The sequence below is a fragment of the Phalaenopsis equestris genome, unplaced genomic scaffold, assembly GCF_001263595.1.
Source record: "Phalaenopsis equestris unplaced genomic scaffold, ASM126359v1 Scaffold000402, whole genome shotgun sequence".
Lineage (NCBI taxonomy): Eukaryota > Viridiplantae > Streptophyta > Magnoliopsida > Asparagales > Orchidaceae > Phalaenopsis > Phalaenopsis equestris.
Window position 1 is genome coordinate 2,018,679 of NW_018164844.1, and position 24,165 is coordinate 2,042,843.

Consider the following 24,165-nt stretch of genomic DNA (forward strand, 5'->3'; position numbering starts at 1 on the left):
TCCTGCTGATCTTGGTAAAATCGGTCCGGATAGTGCGTAAATCCCTTGATAGCGGGATTTTTTCGAACTGCAGAACTTAGCAACAGGAAAACTCCTACACTTCCCTGTTTCACAAAATTGTGTCACTGCAAGAAAATCCCACACCCACTTCAATATGGAATTGTATCAATGGTCATAATTTTCTTTTGTCTTGTTTGTAGAGCGGTGACTCAATATTTTACATTTTAAAGGTGTCTAACTCATTTTTTCTTTTTTCATGTGGTTTAGTAGATAACTGATTTGCCACCGGGAAGAACGTCTGTGGAAACAACTGTTCTTGAAGGGAATGAAATCGGTTTTGAAAATGTCTTTCAGGTGACCAATTATTCTTACTCTTTTTTTTCTTCTGGAGTTTGTTTTGGTATATTACGAAGCACTTTTTTATTTTATCAGGATGCTTATTCGTTTTACACCTAATGGGCAATATGTAACTGTTCGATGCATATCTTAAAACAATGATGGATGTTACCCATCTGTTAATGCTTATGTTTTGAATTAGAAAATGTTTGGGAACTTTATATAGTAGCAGCAATTCTTATGTATTTACATATGTCACACTTCAACTTTCATATTTGCATGCACAGCACTTTGGTGCTTTAAACTGTGTATTTCAATTTTAAAAAGTGGAATAATGCTATTTTTGATGTGATATTAAAGATTCCTATGTGTAAATATGATAGTTCAGATGTGAGATATGTAAATACATAAGAATGGTGTGCTACATATGTAAATATCCGAAAACATTTTACTGCAGTAACCTCTGATTTCATTTATGAGAGGCATACTGTGAATGTTCTTTGAAGAAAATTTTGCATGAACATTTCGTGTCAATTTAACAATAGAAGTCATCCTAAATATCTAGGCTTGTAGGATGAATCATTGTCAGCATTTAATATCCGAATATGAATATTCTGGTGCAGTTCTGTCTTTGGAAGTTTTAACTAAACAATGCAAATTGTGCAAGTTCATATATATCTCTGCATTTTTTATTTTTTTTTCGTTTCAACGCAACCTAAGATTTGGAATGCTGAGGTGGGAGTAGACATTCGAACGTAAATTTAAGTTTAGCCAAAATTACATATCGAATTAAAATTTCATGGTCATCCACATAATGCCTACACTAAATAGATTAACAGATCCATGCGTTACCAAAATAGCATTTGACCTATGATTGTTATAACATGTTTATATTATATATATAAATACCTCGCACTTGCAGCACTACGAGTTCTTTGTATAAAGTCTCTTTATTTACTTATTTAGTTCTCTAGATCTTTTATTATAAAGATTCATCAATAATAATTGTAAGTATTAGAATATTAGAATAATAAAGGCTATCCCCGGCCGTTATTTCTATGCAGATTGCTGTATTATTTGCTTTTATTTACTCTTATTTGCATTCCTATTTTCCTTTATTTTTTCTATTTCTTTCTTTATGAGTGTTCCTTGTAATAGGGTTTATTTTCCCCTCTTTTTATCAATAAGATATGCTATTCTACTCCAATATTTCAACATGGTGTCAGAGCTGGGTTCTAATCCTAGATCCCAGCCACCGCTGGCCTTTCTTGCAGGGTCTCTCGCAGGGACTCCTAGCCGCCGGCCCTTCCGGCTAGTCTACAACCACCCCGACCCTTCCCTGGAGTTTCCTTCATCCGTCGACCCTCTCTTGCAGCCGCAGCCCTTCCTTGTTGTCTCATACAGTCGTCGGCCTCCTTGCCAACCGTTGGCCTCTCCTGCAGTTTCTGGTCTCCTCTCTGCAGGTCCTGTCGACTGTCCCTATATGTCATTTCTATTGTTATCTCTGGCACCTGTTCTCTCCTGCAGTTGTCTGATTTTCTACAATCTTATCTGTCAGTCGGTGACCTTCAGCTGAAATTTGGCAATATCTCGGAATCCCAACCGCATATCCTTTGGCTCAGTCGGAATCATGGCGGACTCCTCCAGCACTGAGCTTGAACTCCTCCAGCACTGAGTCATCCTCTTAAAGCATTCTTGATTCTACCGAATTTTTTATTCCACCGAATGACCAGAAACCAACATGAACTTTTGGATCACAGCTCACAAACCGAACGACGATAATTTTCTTCATTGGTCTCAAAATTGTTCTTATTCATCGAAGGATGCGGGAAATTCAGTCACCTATGATTCGTAAACCTACAAAGACTGACCCAACATTTTATGCGTGGCTTGTCAACTCCATTGAAGTGTCGATTAGTCGTTTATATATGTTCCTTCTACTACCGTCCATGATACCTACTCAGACGTAGGAAGTTTTGACCTACTCTTTGAGCTGTCTAAGAAAATCCGAGAGGCAAAACAGGGATCAAAGACCGTGACCCAGTACTACAATGATTTGGTTGCACTATAGATGAAATGCGACTTGTAATACGACTATACTTTGGTCTTTCCAGCTGACCTTTTTCTCTTCCAAAAAATTATAGAAAATGATCGAATCTTCCAATTCCTTGCAGACCTCAATAAAGACCTTGATAGTGTCCGTGGTCATATTGTTGGCTAAGAAGCTCTTCCTTTCGCTCACACTACTTTCACCGAGATTTGTCACAGAGAGTCGAAGACTTGTCATGCTCGGCACTTCCAACCCTTCAACCAAATCATATCCATGCTGATGGCGAAAAACTTAGGATTGGCCACACAGAAGAATACTCAATCCTACTCCTTTACCTGGTTGAAAAGTGGAAATGAGATACACGTGGATCAGCAGTGCTTGGTTGAATTTTCGATTAGGGATTAGTTATAGAAGCAAGTGTGGTGCGACGTGCTCCTTATGGATCTATTCCATATTCTGTTGGGGAGTCCATGGAGGTTCAACCCCAAGGCCCAACACGAAGGCTTCAAGAATACTTATTCATTTAAAAAGGATTGGAGACGCTTCTTCCTTTTACCTGTCAAGGAAGCGAGAAGCGTAAACGTCATAAAGGAGACGATAGTTTCCAAAGCCATGTTCTTGAAGTCGGTTTTAGATGCTCCAGTGGCAATGGCGTTGGTCCTATTGTAGTGAGCCAAGAAGGAGATTGAGATATCAACGCCTATACAATCATTGCTATGTGACTTTTAGGACTTGATGACCGACAGTCTTACGGAGAGATTGTCGCCACTAAGAGACATTCACCACGCCTTAGATCTCATACTCGGATTAGTGTTACCAAATTAACCTGCCTATAGATTGAGACCAGCCAAGTATGAGGAGTTGCAACAAGTACAAGATCTCGTCTCGGGTGGTGTGGCCAGAGAGAGCACGAGTCTGTGTGTGCTGTCTCCACCCTGATGGTACCCAAGAAAGGTGGAAATTTTTGTTGACAATAGGGTCATCAACATGATTACTATCAAGTAGCGGTTCCCCATATCTTGTTTGGATGATCTCTTGGATCAGTTGCATAGAGTCATTGACTTACTCAGTGGGTAACACCAGATTTAGATGAGGTTGGGGGACGAGTGGAATATCACTTTCAAGATGCGGGATGGATTATATGAGTGGACGGTCATGTCTTTCGAATTGTCTAATGTGCCCAACACGTTCATGAGATTGATGAATTAGGTGTTTCGGGCTCAGATTGGGAAATTTGTGGTGCACTTTGACGAAATTCTAGTATACATCAGCTTCGAGGGCACTTACAGCAATTGGGGATGGTTTTTGAGGTTTTGCGATAGAAAATCTTTACAGTCGTCCAAAAAGTGCCACTTTCTGACAGCACCAGTATGATTTCCGGGTTATATCATGTCTAGTGTTGGCATTAAGATGGATCTTATAAAAATCAAGGTCATTGTGAGCTAGACCGCACCACAGTTTTTTATCGAGCTGAGATAATTTATGGCACCAGCGTCATTCTACAAGCGATTCATTAGGAGCTTCAGTACCGTCACCACTCCCTCTATAGAACATTTGAAATGAGAGAAATTTCAGTGGACAAATGCAGCTCTGACCAATTTCGACGCGTTGAAGGAGGTGACTCAGGCACCATTTTTTGCATTATCGGATTTCAATTCAGTTGTTCTAGGCGGAGTGTGATGCGTCCAACGTGGGATAGAAGCGGTGTTGAATTAAGGAGGCCACCCCGTAACTTTCGTCTGTGAGAAGCTGAATGAGTCCATGAGGAAATACTTGACATACGATAATGTGCTCTAAGCTATTGTGAGAGCTTCTACTCATTGGAGCCACTACTTACTGATGAACAAGCTCTCTTTGTTCATGGACCATGAGGCTTTGAAATTCTTGAGCAGCCAGAACAAATTGAAAGGCCGACACGCGCCTTTGGTGGATTTCTTAGTGTCGTTTCAGTTCGTGCTTTAGCACAAGGTGAGGAGGCAGAACTGTGTAACAGACTCCTTGAGTTGTCCTCACTTGTTGATCACTACAATGTTGGCTCGAGTCGTAGGTTGAGGAAGTGAAGGAATTGTACGGGACAAATGAGGATTTTGGGAAAATTTAAGAGCAATGTTAGAACTCGACCGAGTAGTACCACAAAACTAAGGGTTACCTGTTCTACCAGAATAAGATATGTATTTCTAAGTGCTCATTGAGGAAGTACATTGTTCAAGAAAGCCACGGTGGAGTACTGTTGACCTTATTTTGAGGTCATTACTCTTTTCCTTAGGATCCTAGAATCTAGCTCTAGGAATTCCTATTGACTATCTTAGAGAACTAGTATTGGAATTCATCCTCTTAGAAATTTCAGTCACTTCTTATTTCTCTTGTGATGTCTCACATTGATGATCTCAAAATCATCGTCGTATGGTCGAGTGGTTAAGGATCATCATGTGGAGACTCAGGGAGAAGCTCCCAATAGGATTTCAAGCCCTAAGAAAACCTCTTCAGGACTTTATCATCACACACACACACACAAAATGCACAAAATTCACTAAGTTGCACAAGATCAGACTAAAATTGAGCTTAAAGGATGGGTGCAAATGCGAACTTTCTCGGACGACCTCCAATGACGAAATGGACTGTGTCAATGCATTCGAGATATCAATTTTAGCTAGGAAAGACACTCATATTGCTATAATTCCGCACACAAAAAAATTACACGCAAATCGATGAATTCGTTAAAATTTTCTCCGACGACGAAACTGACCACGCCATCGCGTCCAGAACGTCAGAATTACCTAAAAATGACATCAATTTTGTTATGTTGTGACGCATGAATAAAAATATACAAATCAAATTCTTATTTTTGAAATATTAAATACTTTTATATTTATATTATTACTTATAATATTAATTTTAATCCTAAACCCTATTTACCCCCTTTCACGCACACTTCACCTTCATTTGACCCCCGCGGCTCGATCAGGTGTTCGGCTCGCTCTCTCTGCATGTCATGCCCTAGCTCCCTTGGACAATCCATGCGGCCGCCTCCTTCTCTTGAATCTTCTTCTCCCTCGCATGGCCGCTCAACCTTTTGACTCTCCAATCGTGGGAGCCCCGGATGGCCAACCCTTCTTCTCTTCGAGGCTTTACTTTCTCCTCCTTTATGGCGACGATTCCTTCCCGTTGTTTGATTCGACCACAAAATCGTGATAGGTGTCTGTCCCCTTCTCATCTCTGCCTATAAAAGGGCTTCTTAGGGTACTTTTCTGAGTTGTTGAAAATTTTGAGAGGAGAAGAGAAAGGATTTGGGGCATTTTTTGATCGTGGACATTTTGCCGCTGTATTCTTCGAGCCTTTCGGGATTTCTTTTGTATCAAGGATCTTAAAGGAGGTTTTTGCTGATTTTTTTTCCTTATGTTGGTTCTTGAGTTTACTATTGAATCTACATCAAGAGGTAACATTCTTCCTCCTTTTTACAAGCATTCAAATGAGACATCTGTTTTACCCTATTCTCATGCGTTGGGTTTAATGGATTCGTAATTGATAAAAATGTGTTTAGGAGATTTAGTTCTAATATTTCTTGCCTAGCGACATGAGTAATCTTCTAATCTATCACTTGGAATATCCCTGAATGCATTTTTTTTAAAAGTAATCTTTCTAATTTTTCACTTGGAGTGGCCCTCGAATGCACTTGCTAAAATAATCTTTCTAATCTGTGCAATTGCCCCCTGAATGCATTCTCTAATGCACCTAAAATTGGAAAATTTCGGTCACTTTAAGCATTCATTGAGTTTAATGTTAGGAATGAGAATGGTTATAGAATTGGGGAGCTGGAACATATGAGTGAAATGCATAAATTAAAAATACGTTGTTTGAAAAATGTGAAGGATGCTAGGGAAGCTTACACAATGAAATTATTTGAGAAAAGAAAAGCTCAGATTTATTCTCAATTTGGGGCTTAGTTTTGGCTCCTTGTAGCTATCTTCTTTGTTCAAATCGCTTGTTGGGTGGAAATTTAACTTTTCAGGTTTCTTATGTTGTTTATTCTCAATTTGGGGCTTAGTTTTGGCTCCCTGTAGCTATCTTCTTTGTTCAAATTGTTTGTTGGGTGAAAATTTAACTTTTCAGGTTTCTTATGTTGTCATTTACTTATTTATAATACATGCTGATGGAATAATTGTTGTCCTTACTTAAAAAGCATGCTGGAAGAAATCTTTATGTTGGAGAATTATTTTGGTTGCCATATTTTTTTTGTTATTTCCTCATTCGAATCACATGTTGAATGAAAAATGCTGAAAGTTCTGTACTGATTTTCCCCATTGGATTGGTTTGATTTTGGCTCCTTCTAAGCCGGATTTTAACTGAAAGTTCTGTACGGTTTTGCCCTTGTCCTGGGCTTGGTTTTGCTTCAAAATTGTTCTATTTTTGCCCCTTTCCTGGGCTCGGTTTGGCCTGAGATTTGGGCCCGGTTTTGCCTCGAAGTGGTTCAGTTTTTGCCCCTTGTGCTGAGCCTGATTTTGTCTCGTGACGGCTTTTTTTTAGTTACCTATTGGGTTAGGCCTTGCTTTTGGGTTGGCCCTGTGTTGAACATATTTGAGGCATGATTTTTGTTGTTTCTTTGAGGCATACTACAATTGGAATACATAAACAGCTGAAGTTTGGTTTCTAGGACTTTTTGTAGTTGCTTTGAGTCTTGTTTTGCTCCTTATAGTTGTTGCCCCTCTTTTTGAATCATATGTTGGAAGAAATATTGTCTTTTTTACAGCTTTTAAAATTTATTTTCAGGAAGGTTTACTTTCGTTCTTGTTTTATTCAATGGAAAAATGAGATTTTTGAAGCTTTTTGGGATTGCTTTATGGCCTTGTGTTGCTTTTCCTGGCCTTGAGCCTTTCAATTGTGAGCTTTCTTTTGTTGGGTTGGGAACTTATATTTTAAATGGCTATTAATTTCCCTTGATTGTCCCGGGCCGTGAGCCTCTATGCCTTGATTCCCTGTTGTTTGCTCCTACCCTTGAGCATCTCTACTGTTGTTCCTTTTGTGTCGTTAAAATGTGACTTTCCCTCTTTGGCTACCCTTACCCGTGAACTGGTAAATGTTGTTTTGGGTTTGGTGATTTCTCTGGCTACTTCTACCCGAGAGCATCTAATTGGAGTTCCCCTTTACACGGGTTCAGTTTGGCTTAAAACTAGGCTCAGTTTGGTGGAAATTATGTTATGTTCTTGGCTCTCTTTTGTTGGGTTTAATTGAGTTGAAATTGTGTTTTGTCTTGTCCCTTTGCTGGTTTCAGTCTACCTTTTACTTCTCTCTGTTTTATCCTTCTTGTGGAGCTCGGTTTGCCTGAGTTGTTATGTTGTTTGCCCTCCTTGCGGGGCTCGGCTTTAACTGAAGATTCTCTGGATAATGTACCTCCTGGGATTGTTATTGATAATCAAGTTTGTCATCCCAAAATCTATGATTTCAATATGTACTTCTACGTGGGAATGTTTGATATAAGCAGACCAACTCACTATCATGTCTTGTTTGACAAAAATGGTTTCAGTCCTAATAATCTACAGGAATTTGTTCATTCACTTTTTTATGTACATCGAAGAAGCACAATAACAATATATGTAGAGGCTTTCCCCTTTGCTGCCCCTACTCGTGAGCTTATATAGGGAGCTTGGCTGTGCTTTTTCTGGTCTCCACCCGTGGGCTTATCCTGAGGTTTGGTTGTGTGGGCTGCTTCCCTTACCCGTGAACATCCCAGCTGGTTTTCCTTTTGTCCAGTTCGGTTGTTCCTTGTTTCCCCTTTGCTGTGAAGCTGGTCTGGTGGATTTGTTTTGTTGCCCCTAACCGTGAGCTCCGTGAGCTTATGTTTGGTCTTGTCTGTGTTCTTTTTGATCCCACCCGTGAGCTTGTTGAAGGTTTATTCGCGGCTCCTTTTGCCCTCTTGATTCTTGATTTGCCCTGACCATGAGCACTTATATATTCTTTAAATTGGTGTTGCATGTATCTAATGAGAGAAGCTTATCTAATGAGAGAAGCTCATAATTAAGGTTGGAATTAAATGGTTTTGATATTAGCATGATTTTATTTGGAAGTTTAGAAGGTTGTCATCCCTGGATTATTTTATTTTATTTTTCTTTTATTTGATTTGTGAAATTTGAAAGGTTCTTAAAACTTCATTTTTGAGAAAGTATGAAATTGGTATAAACCGGATCCATGAAAGGATTTGAAAACTTGTGAAATTTAGATACGGAATGAATTCGAAGACTTGGCATTAAAACTTGGATAACATAAATGTCACATTTGGGTTCAGGCTTGGGTGTGTGAGTACATATAGCTGGTGGAGTCGTGGGTACAATTGTCACGTTAGTTTTGGGCCCGTTTCGACATGTTCGAAACTGAAACAAAATTTGGAAAGGATACCTTTCTTGGGTTGATCCAATTATAAAATTTGAGAAAATGATATCCTTCTTGGATTGATTCAAGGACCTTGGGCTCTCTTTTTCAGGTCTTTTTGTCACAGTTTTGAGGGTTGCTCCACGCTTCTTTCTCTCGATCTTTTGGGTGAATCAATTCCTTCTCTCTCATCCCCATTTTTATTCCTTTTTCCCTTGCTTCTTGGTTCGGTTTTCATTGCTTATGTCTGACACATAAGTGTTCATATATAGTCTTTTGTTATATATGAAACTATCAAGCAAAGTCGCAAATAGATTGGTTTTGTCTTTGGGGCTTAGGGTGATGATGACAAAGGCACGTCGGTGGTAGGGCGGAATGAATGATATTCCTACGACATCAGGACCCAATCTTGGGACCTGATAAACTGTAGGATGACAGTATCATTCATCGACACAAGACTAGCGAGGGACCCGTATCTTCTTAGGTTGTTGGCGGTCCTACGCCCGACGGCGTGATCGACTCGTGGACAACTATACTTTTCAAAATTGATAAGAAGATACATGATAAGAATAAATACAATATTTATAAAAATATTTTCACTACAAAACTGATACAACTTTCTTTTTGTATGCTTGAAATTCATGTGAATGCTAAAACATAAATTTTAAATATATTGTAACTTGGTTGTCCGTTTGTCGACTGATATCGGGCTAAGAAGCACCCTCCTAAGTTAGGTTTAGTAGAACACCCTTCTAGTTGAGTGGTGGGCTCTATACATCCGGGTGACCGATAGTAGCCTTCGACGTCCCTCGAGTACAAATATATTATATTTGAGCCTAGCCCCGACCCAAGTGCTTGTGGATTTCTTTCTTCGGATTTTGCATGGGATTTTATCGAAACTTTTGGTAAAGCACTCGTGGTCTTTAACACGGATTTTCCCGTATTTTTTGTGACTTTCTTTCAGCTATTATTTGTCGTTTTGTTTTTACTTCGAGATTTCCATCGTGAGTCATCTGTCGATTTTCTCGAATTTTCTTTCGTCGTGGGTCATTTGCCGCTCTTTCTTGAGTTTTTAAAGTTGTATTTCTTTTGTTAATGCAATTCATGCTAGTTCATTTCTTAAAAATTCTATTACTATACTTCTACCTGCTACTGTTACTTTTGCACACTATACCTTAGAATAGGAGGCCAGTAGTTGGCTTTATAGGAGGTATCTGGCAGCAAAGCATTGACTAAACAATTGCATGTACCCTTAAAACTAATATCAAACCCGAAGGTGCTACGACGAGGAACTTGGAACGAACACCGTGGGCAGCATGACGAGGACACTCGGAAGTGCAACGTCAAAACAAATTCACATCACTAATCACTTTCTTTAGTTTAAATAATAACCCATAGGATTTCAAGGTGGTTTGTCTAGCGCAGCGTAAAACCTTACATATCACTTTTAGGCTTTTGCATAACCCTGTTGTGCAATTATAAGTCCTAACACTTTAGGATTCTGAGGTTACTGTACGGTTTAGTGTAAATTCTCCTATCTTTTTAGGATATTTACATGATCAGATATCGTGCGAACATAAGTCCTAAATTTTAAATAAATTGTAGGATTAAACATTAAATAACATCACTTAAAAGACATAAAACCAAACAATAGGATAGTTGGGAGGTCACCGGGGTTTTCCTCGGATCTATGATATCTCTTACCCTTCATTCCGTTGGATTCATTAAAATAACTTTTCTTGTTCGAGTCACTCTTATTTGATTTTCCCATGTCCAATCGTGGAAACCTAAACTTTGAAATCTCAAAGGTAGAACCACTGATCTTAATCGAGAGTTTTCTTAAGTGATCCCGGTCATTTGAGATGTAATTAACTATAGGGGTTTGTCTCTATAGGGAACTTGGAACCCAGGTAAAATAAACTCTATCTAATCCTTATATTAGGTAGGAGAATTAGTTTATGTGATTGAGCCTACTACAAGTGATATGTTTATTCTTCGGGATAAGTTTATTACTTGTGGTATCATGCTTAGTCATTCAAACTATCCAAAATGTGAAACTCGTTTGAAGTCATTCAAACTATCCAAAATGTGAGACTCGTTTGATCTCATCTATTTTTTAAATTAAATGTTACTTTCAAAAATCACATATTTATATTAAACTTTTTTCATATTTACAAAAAATCATATCCTTTCCTTTTTAAAAAATAAAACGGCCGACAAGTACTTGTGGGATACTTTGGCAGGGACAAGACTCTCGTATTTGTGAGAGAACCTTTTTCTTTTTGCCCTAACTGACAAGAGATGTGAAGCAACTTGTTAGGAAATGTCGGATTTGTCATGTGGCGAAAACCAGGGGACGGAATGCAGGACTGTACACCCCATTGCTAGTATTGGAGGTTTCGTGGTTGGATGTTAGCATGGATTTCATGGTGGATCTCCCAAGGACACGGCGGAACAAAGATTCTGTGATGGTTGTGGTGGATCATTTCTTGAAGATTGCACATTTCGTACCCTATCACCTGACGTTGGATGGAGCTCATGTCATTGATTTGTACTTTAGGGAGGTTGTCAGATTATACGGGATACTCAGGACCATCACTTCTAACAAAGATGCCAAGTTTCTGAGTCTCTTATGTAGAACCCTGTCGAGGAAGTTAGGCAATATGCTTCTATTTAGTTCAACAACTCACCCACAGATGGACGATTAGACAGAGGACGTGAACAGGAGCCTGAGGAACAGTTTGAGTTTCTTTGAGGGAAAGAATATTAAACGGTGGGATTTCATTTTGACTAAAGTCGTATTTACTTACAACAGACGCAATCCATTTGAGATTGTGTACGGATGCAACCCACTCACTCCACTTGACTTGGTACCTCTTCTACCGACATATGAGGTTAGTGAGGATGATGAGGATCAAGTGCGAGAGATTTAGAAGCTCCACGAGGAGGTTTGATAGTAAGTTCACTGGGCAGAATCGCAAGTACCAAGCGTAGGCAAATAAAACTAAGAAAAATGTGACTTTTCCAGAAGGGGACTTAGTGTGGATTCGACTCAAGAAAAAGAGGTTTCCAATAAGGAGTTTCAAGAAGCTCAAGCATAGAGAAGATGGACCTTTTATGATCCTCTAGAAGCTAAACGGCAATGCCTTCAACATCAACCTTCCAAGGGACTACATATTTCTGCTACCTTCAATGTAATTGATTTGACTTTGTGCTAAGAGGAACCAGAAGCTTCGACAAATGAAGTCAAAGCTGCCTCAACCTCAGGAGACTGACGCAGGGCACATGGGGTTGAACTGGTTAAACCTTGGTTTGCTAGGGGTCGGCCGGTCCCTTGCCATCCTTGAAGTTGTCGCCCACAGGGTGGTGCCTTCCCCCCTAGCTATCTACTACTACATTGTTTAGGGTTTTTAGTTTTTTGTTGATTTCAAATTTTTCGGTGTCAACATTTCTCCCTTCCTATGGTTTTCTTCGAGGAAGGTGGTGTTCCGGCTATATCTTGCTCCAATATGGTGACTGCCTCTCTATAACTCATCGCCCACACTACCTACGCACCAACCTTCCCTACGTCCTTGTTGCCACCCCTTGTTTCCCAACCTGCTATCATAACCTTCTCTGCCTCACCACCTGCAGCCACAAACCCCACTACTTCCTTCTCTTCTGTGTTGTAACCCCTTCTACCTCCCCACCTGCTGTCGTAAACCCCTCCAGCACCCATCCTTTTGTCGTATTCCCATCTCCATCCTCTTGCTCCAGCCCATATCCTCTGCCTACCTTCCTATGACTGGCTCCACCCCTTCCAAACTCCTCTGCTGAAACCGCAACCCCCAACATGCACCCTACCTATTGTCCAGCCGCCACCCACCACCTTCGTCCTCACCATAGGGTGTTGCGTGCTTTGTTGTTGTTGTTTTTCTGTTCTGAGAACCCTGTTGTTGTAGTTACCCATATTTTTACAATAATATTTTCAATTTGCTGGCACTTGGGTAATTCTGTAGTAATGCATTTATCATAATTAAGAACTTTTACATACCATTTTATGAATTAACCATTGGAGATTGAAATATTTATCCTCGATTACCTTATTTTATAGCATCTCACTTTCATTTAAATATAGAATTTTTTTTTAATTAATCGTTATTCTTATTCAAATACATAATTGTTTTTATGTTTGTAATCCTGTGATTTAATCCTTAACTTATTTTTGCAATCAGACAATAATCCTTTTAAATTTTACTTTAACTGTACATAGTATAACATTATTTCATAATTTACTTTCCTCTTCATCTCTTATATAAATTACAACTTTAATATTTTCCAAATTTATTTTCATAACATAAGGACATAAATCTTGGATGAAGTTTTTCTTAATAAATCCCACAAATTTTAGTTAATTATATTATTTTATCTTTATTAAATTTTGGCTTTTAAATCAATTGTTAAAAATTTACTAATCAATTTCTTTCTCATCATATTTTTTAATTTTTAGTTTTTCTTATATAAAATTTCTAAATTTCAACTATAAATGTTAGCCTTCTTCCTACCCTTGCAAATTTCCGCACTATTCTCTATTCTAATCCTAGCTTACACAATAACCCTAACAATTTTTTTTTGAAATTGATAAATATTTCTAGGGTTAAACAATTGCCTCTAATTTGGAAGAAAAAAAATACTCCTAGCATTAGGTTCCCATTGTAATCTTTCCTGACTTAACCTTTGTTAGTTCTTCACCTGTGTGTGCATGATTACACATTCTCGCTCAATTGATTTCCCTCGCCTCACTCAATTGATTGTTGATCACTTTCCCGACCTCTCTCTCTTTCTCTTGTTCGGTGTCTTGTCCAATCCCTTTTCTCGATCTCCCAATTTCACACTTAGCTTCTCCTTTTCTTCCTTTCCATATATCACTCTCCCATCTGGGTCCTTGCTCTTGCTCGGTTCCCCATTCATCTTATTTCTTGCAACTTAATTGTGGAATCAATTAGGGTTAGTTCAGTTTTCATTTAGGTTTTTTTTTTCCTTAATATTAACTTTAAAATTTCTCTTTTTTTTTTTTTTTTAACTGAAGGATGGCTTCAACAACATTTATTATGTCAATGTTGTCGTGCCTATAACCTACAAGCATGACATTTTCATTTTACGGTATTAAACAATAATTTTTTTAATGACAACTAGATTGATTGGAGTAGCAGTTTTGAGATTTATGGTAATAAACACGAGCTTAAGCATATACAGTGAAGAGTAGAAGTCCTACTGAAGCTGAAGGATGGCTTCAACAACATTTATTATGTCAATGTTGTCGTGCCTATAACCTACAAGCATGACATTTTCATTTTACGTTTAGAAAGTGTGAAGTAAAAAATTATAATTTCCTTTTTTTTTATCACATTGTTTGCTAAAGTCTTGCAAATTATGTTTTAAGCCATTTAAAGTTTTGGACTTTTTTTATGGAGGAAGATGCATCATGTTTACCAATATTGCCAATGTCAATAATCTTCTTTCTTGTTTTGCCACCTGCTGTAATATGTTTCGTATCCTTCTTTGGTTCCATCATGCAATTTTTTATTGATCCACACTCTTGTATTTTAAGTATTCTGACATGATTCGAGATGATTTTTAACATAAGTTGGTGCAGAAATAGAAATTTTTATTTGATACCAAATTAAAACAATACAACACCACATGAATATAAAAAAGATAAGCAACTACAATTCGAGAGATAAGTGATCTCTCCCAAATCCTACAATTTAAGAGGTAGGAAATCTCTCCTAAACATTAATCCTAGGAGTCACAACCATAGGTACATGCATAACCTCAACACTAAACATATTACCCCTATTCATACTGACCATTAATAAATAACAAAAGATTTAGGCTAAGTCGGGATAACAATGCTCCCGCAAAAAATTTACCTTATCCTCAAGGTGGGTAAAAGAAAATTGCTGATGGATCAAGTTCCCATGCCTCTTTGTCACATATTGTGAGAACCTGCAATGTCTGGTCCTCGCAATGATGTCTTGGGACAAACTTTTCATCATACATAAACTATAAACCCTTTGATTGTTTCTCTCGAATTTGTCTCTATAATGCGCTTGAAGTTGACCCTTGGGTGGCCCCCTTATTCTTCTCCTTCGGCGCCTCCCTTTAAAATGACATCGATAGATCTTCAGTGTCATGGTCGTCGAGATAAACTTGTGTACTTTACTCTTGGTGTTGCTTATGTTGGTCGTTTCCATTCGGTTCTTTTCCTCCACCGTCTAGGCTAGTTCCATCGTCGCTCCCAATCCTCGCAGTCTCAACAGTTAAAGTGTTGTATGTATGTCATGTTTTATATCCTTCATGAAATTTCCCTCTAATACTACTCCATAAAACTTCCTCAACGCTCCTGGCAGTCTCCTTTCCGAATGGCTCGGAAACATTTTGACAAGTAATCTTCAAATTCTTCCCACAAGCAAACCGGATATCTAGTTTCTCTCCACTGAAACTATGTAGTGTTTTTCCTTCCTAACATAACCCTATCGTCATGAGCTTCTCCTTCTCATTTAGTTCATTCACCGCAAATCGCTCCAACCGGTACACCGAACCATGTGTCTTCTCCCTCGAAGATTGACATATTTAACTTCCTAGACCTAGCATCTTCACCGCAACTTCCTCTCCCTCCATTGTTTTCCCCCATGTATCAAGGGTAAAATTTCCTCCTTTGATTATAATCATACCCCTCCCGGCTTCTCTCATTTCTTCTTGTTACTTCTTCATACCACTTGCATAACCCCTTCTTCATGTTTTGGCCCAACCGCCTTCATCAGAAATCTCTAATTCACCCCACATCGGAGCCCTGGGAGGAGTGACTTGATGGTGGATGCTTTCCTCCCCACATTCCTCTCGTCCGATCTATTTCCCTTTCGATTTAGCCAATGAATCTTGGTCAACCCTTGATTAGTGTTTGCAAAGTAAACCCTTGGCAGGTTTTGGATTGCATCTCGATAAGCCTTCTCATTATCTACTCCACTCCAAGCGCTCGAATTAGTTTTCAATGGATGAAAACTTTTCGTCGATGGTTGTGAACATTTCATCTATCCCTGATTTAAGTTGGCTCACCTCTTCCTCCAATTTATTCATCAATTCATTCACTTTCTTTCCTTTCATTTCTTCCTGTACGATTTGAAACTCCTTTACGTCGCGATACCGTCATTGGCTTCACTGCTAGCCTGAATTGGGAGTATTTTTTGTTGGTTCAGTCGCGACTCGATAGATTGAATCGCGAATTTTGTGCGATTAGGATAGGAAGTCTATCAGAGTGGGGTTTTTTGCGGCTTCGAAGTTGCTAAGGCGTCAAGTTCGCAGATCAGGCACGTCGCAATTCCTTGGGTATCCCGCCTATTGTATCACTATTGACGACCTTCCAGCTTACTCTAGTCATTCTTGTTGGCTTCCAAGTAGCTAGAACGAAGGATATCTGTAAGTTGTTATTTTGAAGTTGCTTTCCAGCTAGCTCAATCATGATTGTATCGCATGGATTGGGTGATTGTATAGCTTTGTACGCCTTGATCTCGATTGTATCGCAAGGTTTGGCTACTTTGTAAACTGCAATCCCTTCCCACTATTTCAATACTGAAGGCGACAAAACTCTTTCTACATAGCGATCCAGTGATTGATTTCCTAGAGATCAAATGTTCAAATACAAATTTGATACGATCCGAGATAATTTTTCACATAGATTATGGTAGAAATAAATTAGTTTATTCCTCTAATACCAAAACGAACCAATACAATGCCACACAACGAATACATAAACTATAAGCACTAACAGTTCGAGAGGTAGATGATCTCCAAAATCCTCCAATTTGAGAGATATGAAATCTCTCCCAAACCTTAATCCTAAGACAACCACAATCTCATGCATACTAAAAATAATAAAAAACAAAAGACTAAATTGTCCTTTGGCTAGGCCGGCTTAACATATCCCCTGTTTAAGTACCACATACCTTTACGAGTCTTAATATGTAGGCATATATACAAAAAGGAAATCATATGTTAAATTTTCATACTCATATTAAATTGTCCCATGACATCAGTAGCAGTCTGTGTTATAGATGTAGTAATAGATGTGTTTTTCTGTTACTCGTACAAAATTTTATCTAGCATTTTCTTGTGCATTTGGATTTTATTTTTCTAATAGAACGCGCATATGGTGCTCAATTTTATTGAAATAGTGACAAGTGGCCCTAAGCATGAAATTTATAAATGATCTAGAGCCTTTTGTATGCATGCTTCCTAGAAATGAATCTTCAATTGTTTACATGTCGGTTATCTTTTAGCAAATCAGTTCATTTTCACGCTTGCTGAACGAAGAAAATTTTTAAAATAGCTTTGTATTTATATTTCTAAGGAGAAACATGTAAAAATAATATGTTGATTAATTTGACATTTTTTTAGACTGGAGCTAAAATAGCCCCACATTACTCAAGGAACTATTTTGGCACTTTAATCTTTTCTAAGCTTGTGGCACTCATTTTTTAATGTCATTTATATGAATCTTTAAGCAAGCATGTTCTTTCTTTAAACTAAGGATTTTCTTTTCAGGTTAACAAAATTCTTCCTGCAGTTCTATTACTATTTCAAACTCTTCATAAGAAGGATCAATATCTTATACCTTATAGACAATCCAAAAGATCGTCTTAATTTGTGAGGCAATTGCTGACCAATATTACCTAGAGTCATTATCTATATTAATATAGTTGATTGGTCTTCCAAGGTGGTATATTTTATTCCTTTTCTAATGTTGTTGATGTCTCTAATTTAAAAAAAAAAGAAATGTGTTATTTAAGGAGATTTCAAATGTAATAACATGTTAAAAAAATAAATATTATTTAATTAATTTAAATAATATAATATAATAATAATTTACTTATGCCAGTGCCATTTAGAGAAGTTTCGCTTGCTGGAAATCAAATGAGGATTTATCCTCATTATGTTTCAAACTGAACAAGAGAGTCAGGGAAACAAGTGAGACTCAGAGAAAGGAGGTGGAAGATGTATTGTACGAAGGAAGACGTCATCTTGTTTGGTTGCTTGTGGTGCAGCGTTGTTTCTGTGAGGAGCTTACGAAATCGAAGCTGAAACCAAAGACTTACATGCATCATCGTCTGCGTGCGAGAGGAGATGAATTGGGCAATTTGGGTAAGAGAGAGAAGTTCGTGCCCTAGTCAAGAAGTAGATGAAGAAGAGAAAGGGGAAAGAAGCTTGAGATTGCTTGTTTGAAGGAGGGAGTAGAGTTCTGTGTGTGGCTTTGTGTAGGAGACAAACAAGGAAGCCAAATCAAGCAGGAGATTGCTTTCATGCGAGAGATTAGAGGGAATTGAGAGCTTATAGGGTAAGTAGGGTTTATTTAAATTAGCATTCTTTTTATATTAAATTTTATTTAAGTTTAAGTGCTAATGTACATTAGTTTCATGTTAATTAAAAATAAGAAATTTAAGTGGAATGAATGATATTTGGTTTGAGATGATGAGAATAGACGACAGTGGTGGAAAAATGTTTAGGTAAATGAAATTAACATTTTAAATTTATTAATTTAAATTTGATGTTTATTATAATATTAATGTTAAATCATATTAATTATTAGCATAATCAAGATTAAGATAAAGTGATTGTAAGATACATGAACTAGATCATTTGACTTAAAATAAGATTAAGTTGAGTAATTTTATTTCTAAATTACAGTAGTATTTTTTATTTTAAAATGTATTTTGATTTTAGTTTTTCACATTTTATGTTATATATCTTAGAGGCTTAGATTAGAATTGACTTTCTATTGCTTTGTATAAAGCATTCATATTAGCGATTATTTATAAACAGTTGCATTATAATTTTCCTAAGAAGAGGTTATATGGCTACATGATATGTTGATTCCAATATAGTTGCATGTATCAATTTATTGCATGACCTATAGATTTATTATGTTTGCATTATTTCATAAGAAAAGAATTTATGATATGAAAGAATAAATTAGTGTATATATGAATGCCTATATGTACATGCTAAGAGAAATTCACCCCCTTGTAGTACAAGCAAGGGACGCTAGTGTACCCGTGTGTGTGGATGTTTTTCTATCACCCCAGACAATTGTGATGTTTAGATCACTTATATTGGCTAGAGAATATCGACCAAAGACTTGTAGGCACCTTTCCAGCTCAGACAATTGTGTAAATTTGATCAAATAACTTTTGTGACGATTGGATTATATCGGTCAGGGTAATGATATGTTATATTTTGATGATGCTCTTAAGAAAGACATGAGACATAAGAATATAAAGTATACTAAAACTTAAGAGATTACAGATTAAAAATAATATAAAAGAGAATACTTGTTGCAATTCTAGATTTCTTCCATAAGCAATTATCAAGTATATACATTATCAATTATTATACGACTTTCTAGAATAGATTACTAGAGACCAACATATATATTATTTTATTTTCCTTGAGTTACTAAGTTTAGAATCGTGATTGCTCCATTGGTTTTCTTAGATAACTCATTTCATTGTTTTTAATATTTTTAAAGTTTTAAGATATTGAATAAAATGAATGCTGAAGAAGCTAATGTATATAGAAAAACGAAGTCAACAACTGGAAAGGTAAAATTTTTATTTGTTAATTAAAATACTTTATTTAGTGGCATTTTCAATTAGTACTTGAATATTAAGCTGATAATAATAGAATGAGAATAATAGACAACTTAATTTCACCGTTTAACTGTTTGTTCCTACTTAGATTAATTACAAGCCCCGGGTTTAGTCACGATATCTAATTCAAGTAATCTTTTTTCTTTAATCATGTTTGGTTGGGTTATTGTGTATAAAAGTTATTTTTGAAATTTATGATTTTTTTTTTCGGAACTGGGTTCAAGTTCCCTTTTAATTTACATTGTGAGACAATGATTAAGTTAAAATTGCTGATAGAAATTTAGGAGATCTATTTGATTTCTTCTATATAATAGTTCGGGCTATCTTGTTTTACTTATGGTTCCATTTGCTGATAATAATTGTTTATCTCATATCATTACTTATGATTCATAAATTAATTTTTGCGGCATCATTTGATGATCATAAACATGAATTGCATTCTGATATCAAAGCATACTTCACTTTGCAGAAACAATAAAATATAAAAACTATGGTAGAGTTTCTCAAGTTATTTTAAGATTATAGAAATGATTTGCTAATTTATATTTATTTTGGATGCTTTCCACATAGTAGCTTTAAGAAACTCTTTGCTTGAGCTTTTAAATCATATAAAGTACTTAAAAATCTTGGATAAAAGAAATATATTTAATTTCTATGAACATGAAAATTAATATTTCTTTCAACGTTGATGATTTAATATCCATATACAGGGTTTTTCATGTCAAATGATTCGTGGGTAACATATGACAAGTTGAAGTTCACTTCTCTCAACTTGATAAGTATCTTCAACATGGCTCTTTTTGAAGAGAGTTCATCAATTGATGATGACCATTTGATTACGATATTCTTTTCACACTGATGCTGTGATTAATTCATTATATTTTGATTTATTTTGTAATGATATTTTATTAAAAAAATGTCTTTTTTGGGACATATCTATTAGAGATAAGATTTTGGTTTATGTCTTATGTTGTTGTAATTATACTTGAGTTTTATGAATAAGACCTATGGTTGGTTATAATGGGTTAACAAACAATATATGCTTGAAAGAGGTCTGTTTTTATCTCATCTTGTTGTAATCCATTGCAATGCATAGAAGAAATGACAATTCTATTTCTAACTCTACACCGCAACAGTTAGTTTTTGCTACGTTTTCATATCTATCTGGATGGATCTCGTTATAAAGGTAGAACTTGCATACCCGCTGATATAATTCTATCTGGAGTCTCAACCCAATTAAATAGAGAGAAGGGGATGGAATTTAGTGATAACAGCTATGCTACTCACGCACTTCACATCACAAAGATAAGTTTGCTAACAAGGAATTTGTTACTCATTCAAAGCGGATGGTGTCGTACATATTTACTGTGATTAAGAAAATTGAGCATACTTTCTTATATCTTGTCGATAAGCATGCATTTTCTTAAAATGTTTTGCTTATGGGATACTAGGAAAATTGCTGGATTACTACTGATTGTTGAGCCATTTTAGTCCCAGAGTCTATCAAAAGTGTTAAATTAGTACTCTTTAATTTGGGGCTGAAATAGTCCACAGGCTTCAGCCCATATTGAAAATGTTTGATGGCTAAATTGACACTTTTATAGACTCTGGACTAAAATGACCCTTTGCAAAGAGTCATGGGACTGTTTTGCCACTAACATAAATTTTCTCAGACTGATAAACAATGGAAAAGAAGAAATCACTCTAATTCTCATCATATATTATGGTAAGCACATACGCAGCTTTTTGTTAGATGATGCAAAATCTTGTCTTTTATTGAACTTGGCACTTACTAGGCTTTATCTTCTCTAATGCTCATTTAGTTTTTTAGTTCCTTGAAGATTTGTTGTTTGAGGGTCTTAAATATGCTTACAGATGATGCGCGATGAACTGCTTTCTGGTGGGAAAGTATATCTTGTTTATCCAATTATAGAAGAATCAACGCAGTTGCCCCAGCTTCATGCCGCTAAAAGAGATTTAGCATCCATATCAAGCAAATTTGATAGCTATACTTGTGGGTTGCTGCATGGCCGCATGAAGAGTGAAGAGAAATATGAAGCCTTGAAAAAATTTAAATCTGGAGAAACACAAGTTCTTCTTGCAACTCAAGTAATTGAGATTGGTGTTGATGTTCCTGATGCCTCCATGATGGTTGTCATGAATGCTGAGAGATTTGGAATTGCTCAGCTGCATCAACTTAGAGGACGCGTTGGAAGAGGGATGCGGAAGTCGAAATGTGTTTTCTTCTCTTCAAATTCTGGGGCGCTTAACCGGCTCAAATTACTCGAACAATCATCCAACGGATTTAATCTGGCTATAGCGGATCTTCTTGTGCGTGGGCCTGGAAATTTACTTGGAAAGAAACAGTCTGGACACCTCCCAGATTTTCCCATAGCTAGATTGGAGCTTGATGGAAATATTCTAAGAGAAGCTCACCTTGCTGCACTGGTACTTATAATCACCTCGAGTCCTTTCATATTATTTCAAAAGTTATTTAGTCTTTATTATGACAATATCAGCATTTTTTTATGATTACAATGTAGCACTTTGTTTAGGTGTTTCCCATGACGCGGGTCATTGTAAATGTGTTGTTCTTCTTTTCTTAAACTATTTATGTGGTGGAAGGATCTATAGTTAGAAAAGATTAGATTTTATATAATCACAAGTAGTTTTCATAGTCATCAGACAATGGTTCTTGGAATCACCATGAGAAGAAAAAGCATTATTAAGGATAATAATCATTCACATTCGTCGTCAATGATAGCATGTTTTTATTGTTTGAAATGTAAATGTCAATAGCACAATCTAGCATACTACACTATGGAGCATAAAGTGGCGCGGTGCACGCCCTATGCTATTTTTATGGTATGACATAAGGGGTTAAAATAGTGCGTGATATTGGGAGGTGTAATTAACCATATGGGCTTGCACCTAACAAAAACCTCAAATGTCAGATTAAAATTTTCTCATAAAATGAGGGCAAAATCTCTGGGCAGTATCATATTTACAATTCAATTTGTATTCTAAAATTTGACACCATAATACTAAACATAAAGCTCTCTCAATAACGAGAGTTTGGGGAACGAATGTTTTAAGAACATATTAATTTGAAATGGTTATTGATATTGATATATCTTAATTGATATAAATTTAGATAATGTGCATATGACGGTTGTATATATATAAAATGATATAATACAATATAACTACTATTTTGTACTAACTTGAATGGTCATATTTCAAAATGTAAACTATTAAATGTTATTAGATTGTTTTATTGTACATTTAATAAGCTTGCATTTTATTCTCTTTTTGTTATGTTACCATAGTTAGATGTTTTAGTACTCACTGACTGTTGTTTTCTTATTATGGTCCTAATTAATATTTTTATATTAAACTGCAAAGTAAAAATGAGTAATAGAAGATAAAATATTTATAAAAGAAATTGACAATCGGAACTAAGGTAAATTTGACTATATTACTTTTTCTTTGTGGCTCTTTCAATTTTTTTGTATTATAATATATGAAAATAAAAAAATTTTAATTTCATTGTTTGACCGTTTGTTCTCCTCTTAAAAAGTCTATGCCCCTGATCTGAGTTGTGTCAAAAATGGTATAAGAGCACAATGTTTAGGAATATGTTATATACTCGTCAAGAATATGTTAACTCTAATCAAACTATATTTTTATTTTAGGAAAGTGGATGCACTAGAGATTGTAGAAGAGGGAAATGCAATAGGAAATGAAGTACTACTGGTTGCTATAAATTTGAACACGGATGCCTTAACCCAGATGATGGCAGTAATGGCGTAGCCGATTTATGAGTTTAGGCCATAGTCTTATGGAAGCGGTACTACTGTTGTCAATAAGTACTTGAAGATGTTTTAGAATTTGTGACCACAATTGTTTAAGAGAACTGAAAGGTCGGTCAAAACAGCATACTGGTTAATGCAGATAGAAAAGATACTAGATAGCATGGCATCTTCGAATAAAAAAAGTGTATCATTATGTACTTTTGTTGTGGGTGAAGAAACTGAAAGGTGGTGTGGGTAGTGTCAAGCTAGGTTAGGGGACATACCAAACATGATGGTAAATTAGGAGCATTTATGGAGCTTTTTAGAGAGTATTTTGTACTCTTATCTGCTCGAAGACAAATGTAAAACAAGTTCATCAGATTGGTGCAATGAGAGAAGAGAATCATGCAATATGAGGTAGAGTTTACTATACAATCAAGATATGTATCACAATTAATATGTATTGTTGAAGAGAAGTGCTTTAGGTTCCTCACTGGTTTGAAGGTTTTAAACAAACAGTCATTGGTGCCACTTGGGATTATGGATTATTTTGTTTTAGTAGAGACACACTCAGAAGCATAAAAAGATACACAAGATGAAGAGTATGGATGAAGGATAGCATTTGGTCTAATCAATGGGATCCAATGGGAAGAAGCCCACGGTCTATTATCGTTGATTCAGTTATTGTACGACACGTAGTACTCCCTTGTTTCAAATGTGGGCGACAGTATAAGGGTGAATGTTTGATCGGCTCTAATATATGTATTTATGTTACCTGTCAAGTCATATAGTTGGATACTACCCAGCATTTGGTCAGAAAACCTCTAAAAAACATAAACAAAGTGGAGCTTTTTCATCAAAAATTGCAGATGGGCAAAGAAGAATAGTCAACAGTTTCAGCTTCCACTCAAGGTTAACCTCAACAACTAGTTCGACA

At 36.5% G+C, this 24,165-nt stretch overlaps 1 protein-coding gene across 8 annotated transcripts in view; it reads left to right on the top strand.

Moving 5' to 3' along the window:
- Positions 1-24,165, top strand: part of LOC110026824 (ATP-dependent DNA helicase homolog RECG, chloroplastic) — a 173,528-nt gene that overhangs the window by 142,515 nt on the left and 6,848 nt on the right. For all 8 annotated transcript variants that reach the window (XM_020727980.1, XM_020727974.1, XM_020727978.1 and 5 more), the window contains 2 exons: positions 271-354; positions 21,310-21,882. In XM_020727980.1, coding sequence (XP_020583639.1) covers positions 271-354; positions 21,310-21,882 — 657 coding nt within the window. The remainder of the gene's footprint in view (positions 1-270; positions 355-21,309; positions 21,883-24,165) is intronic.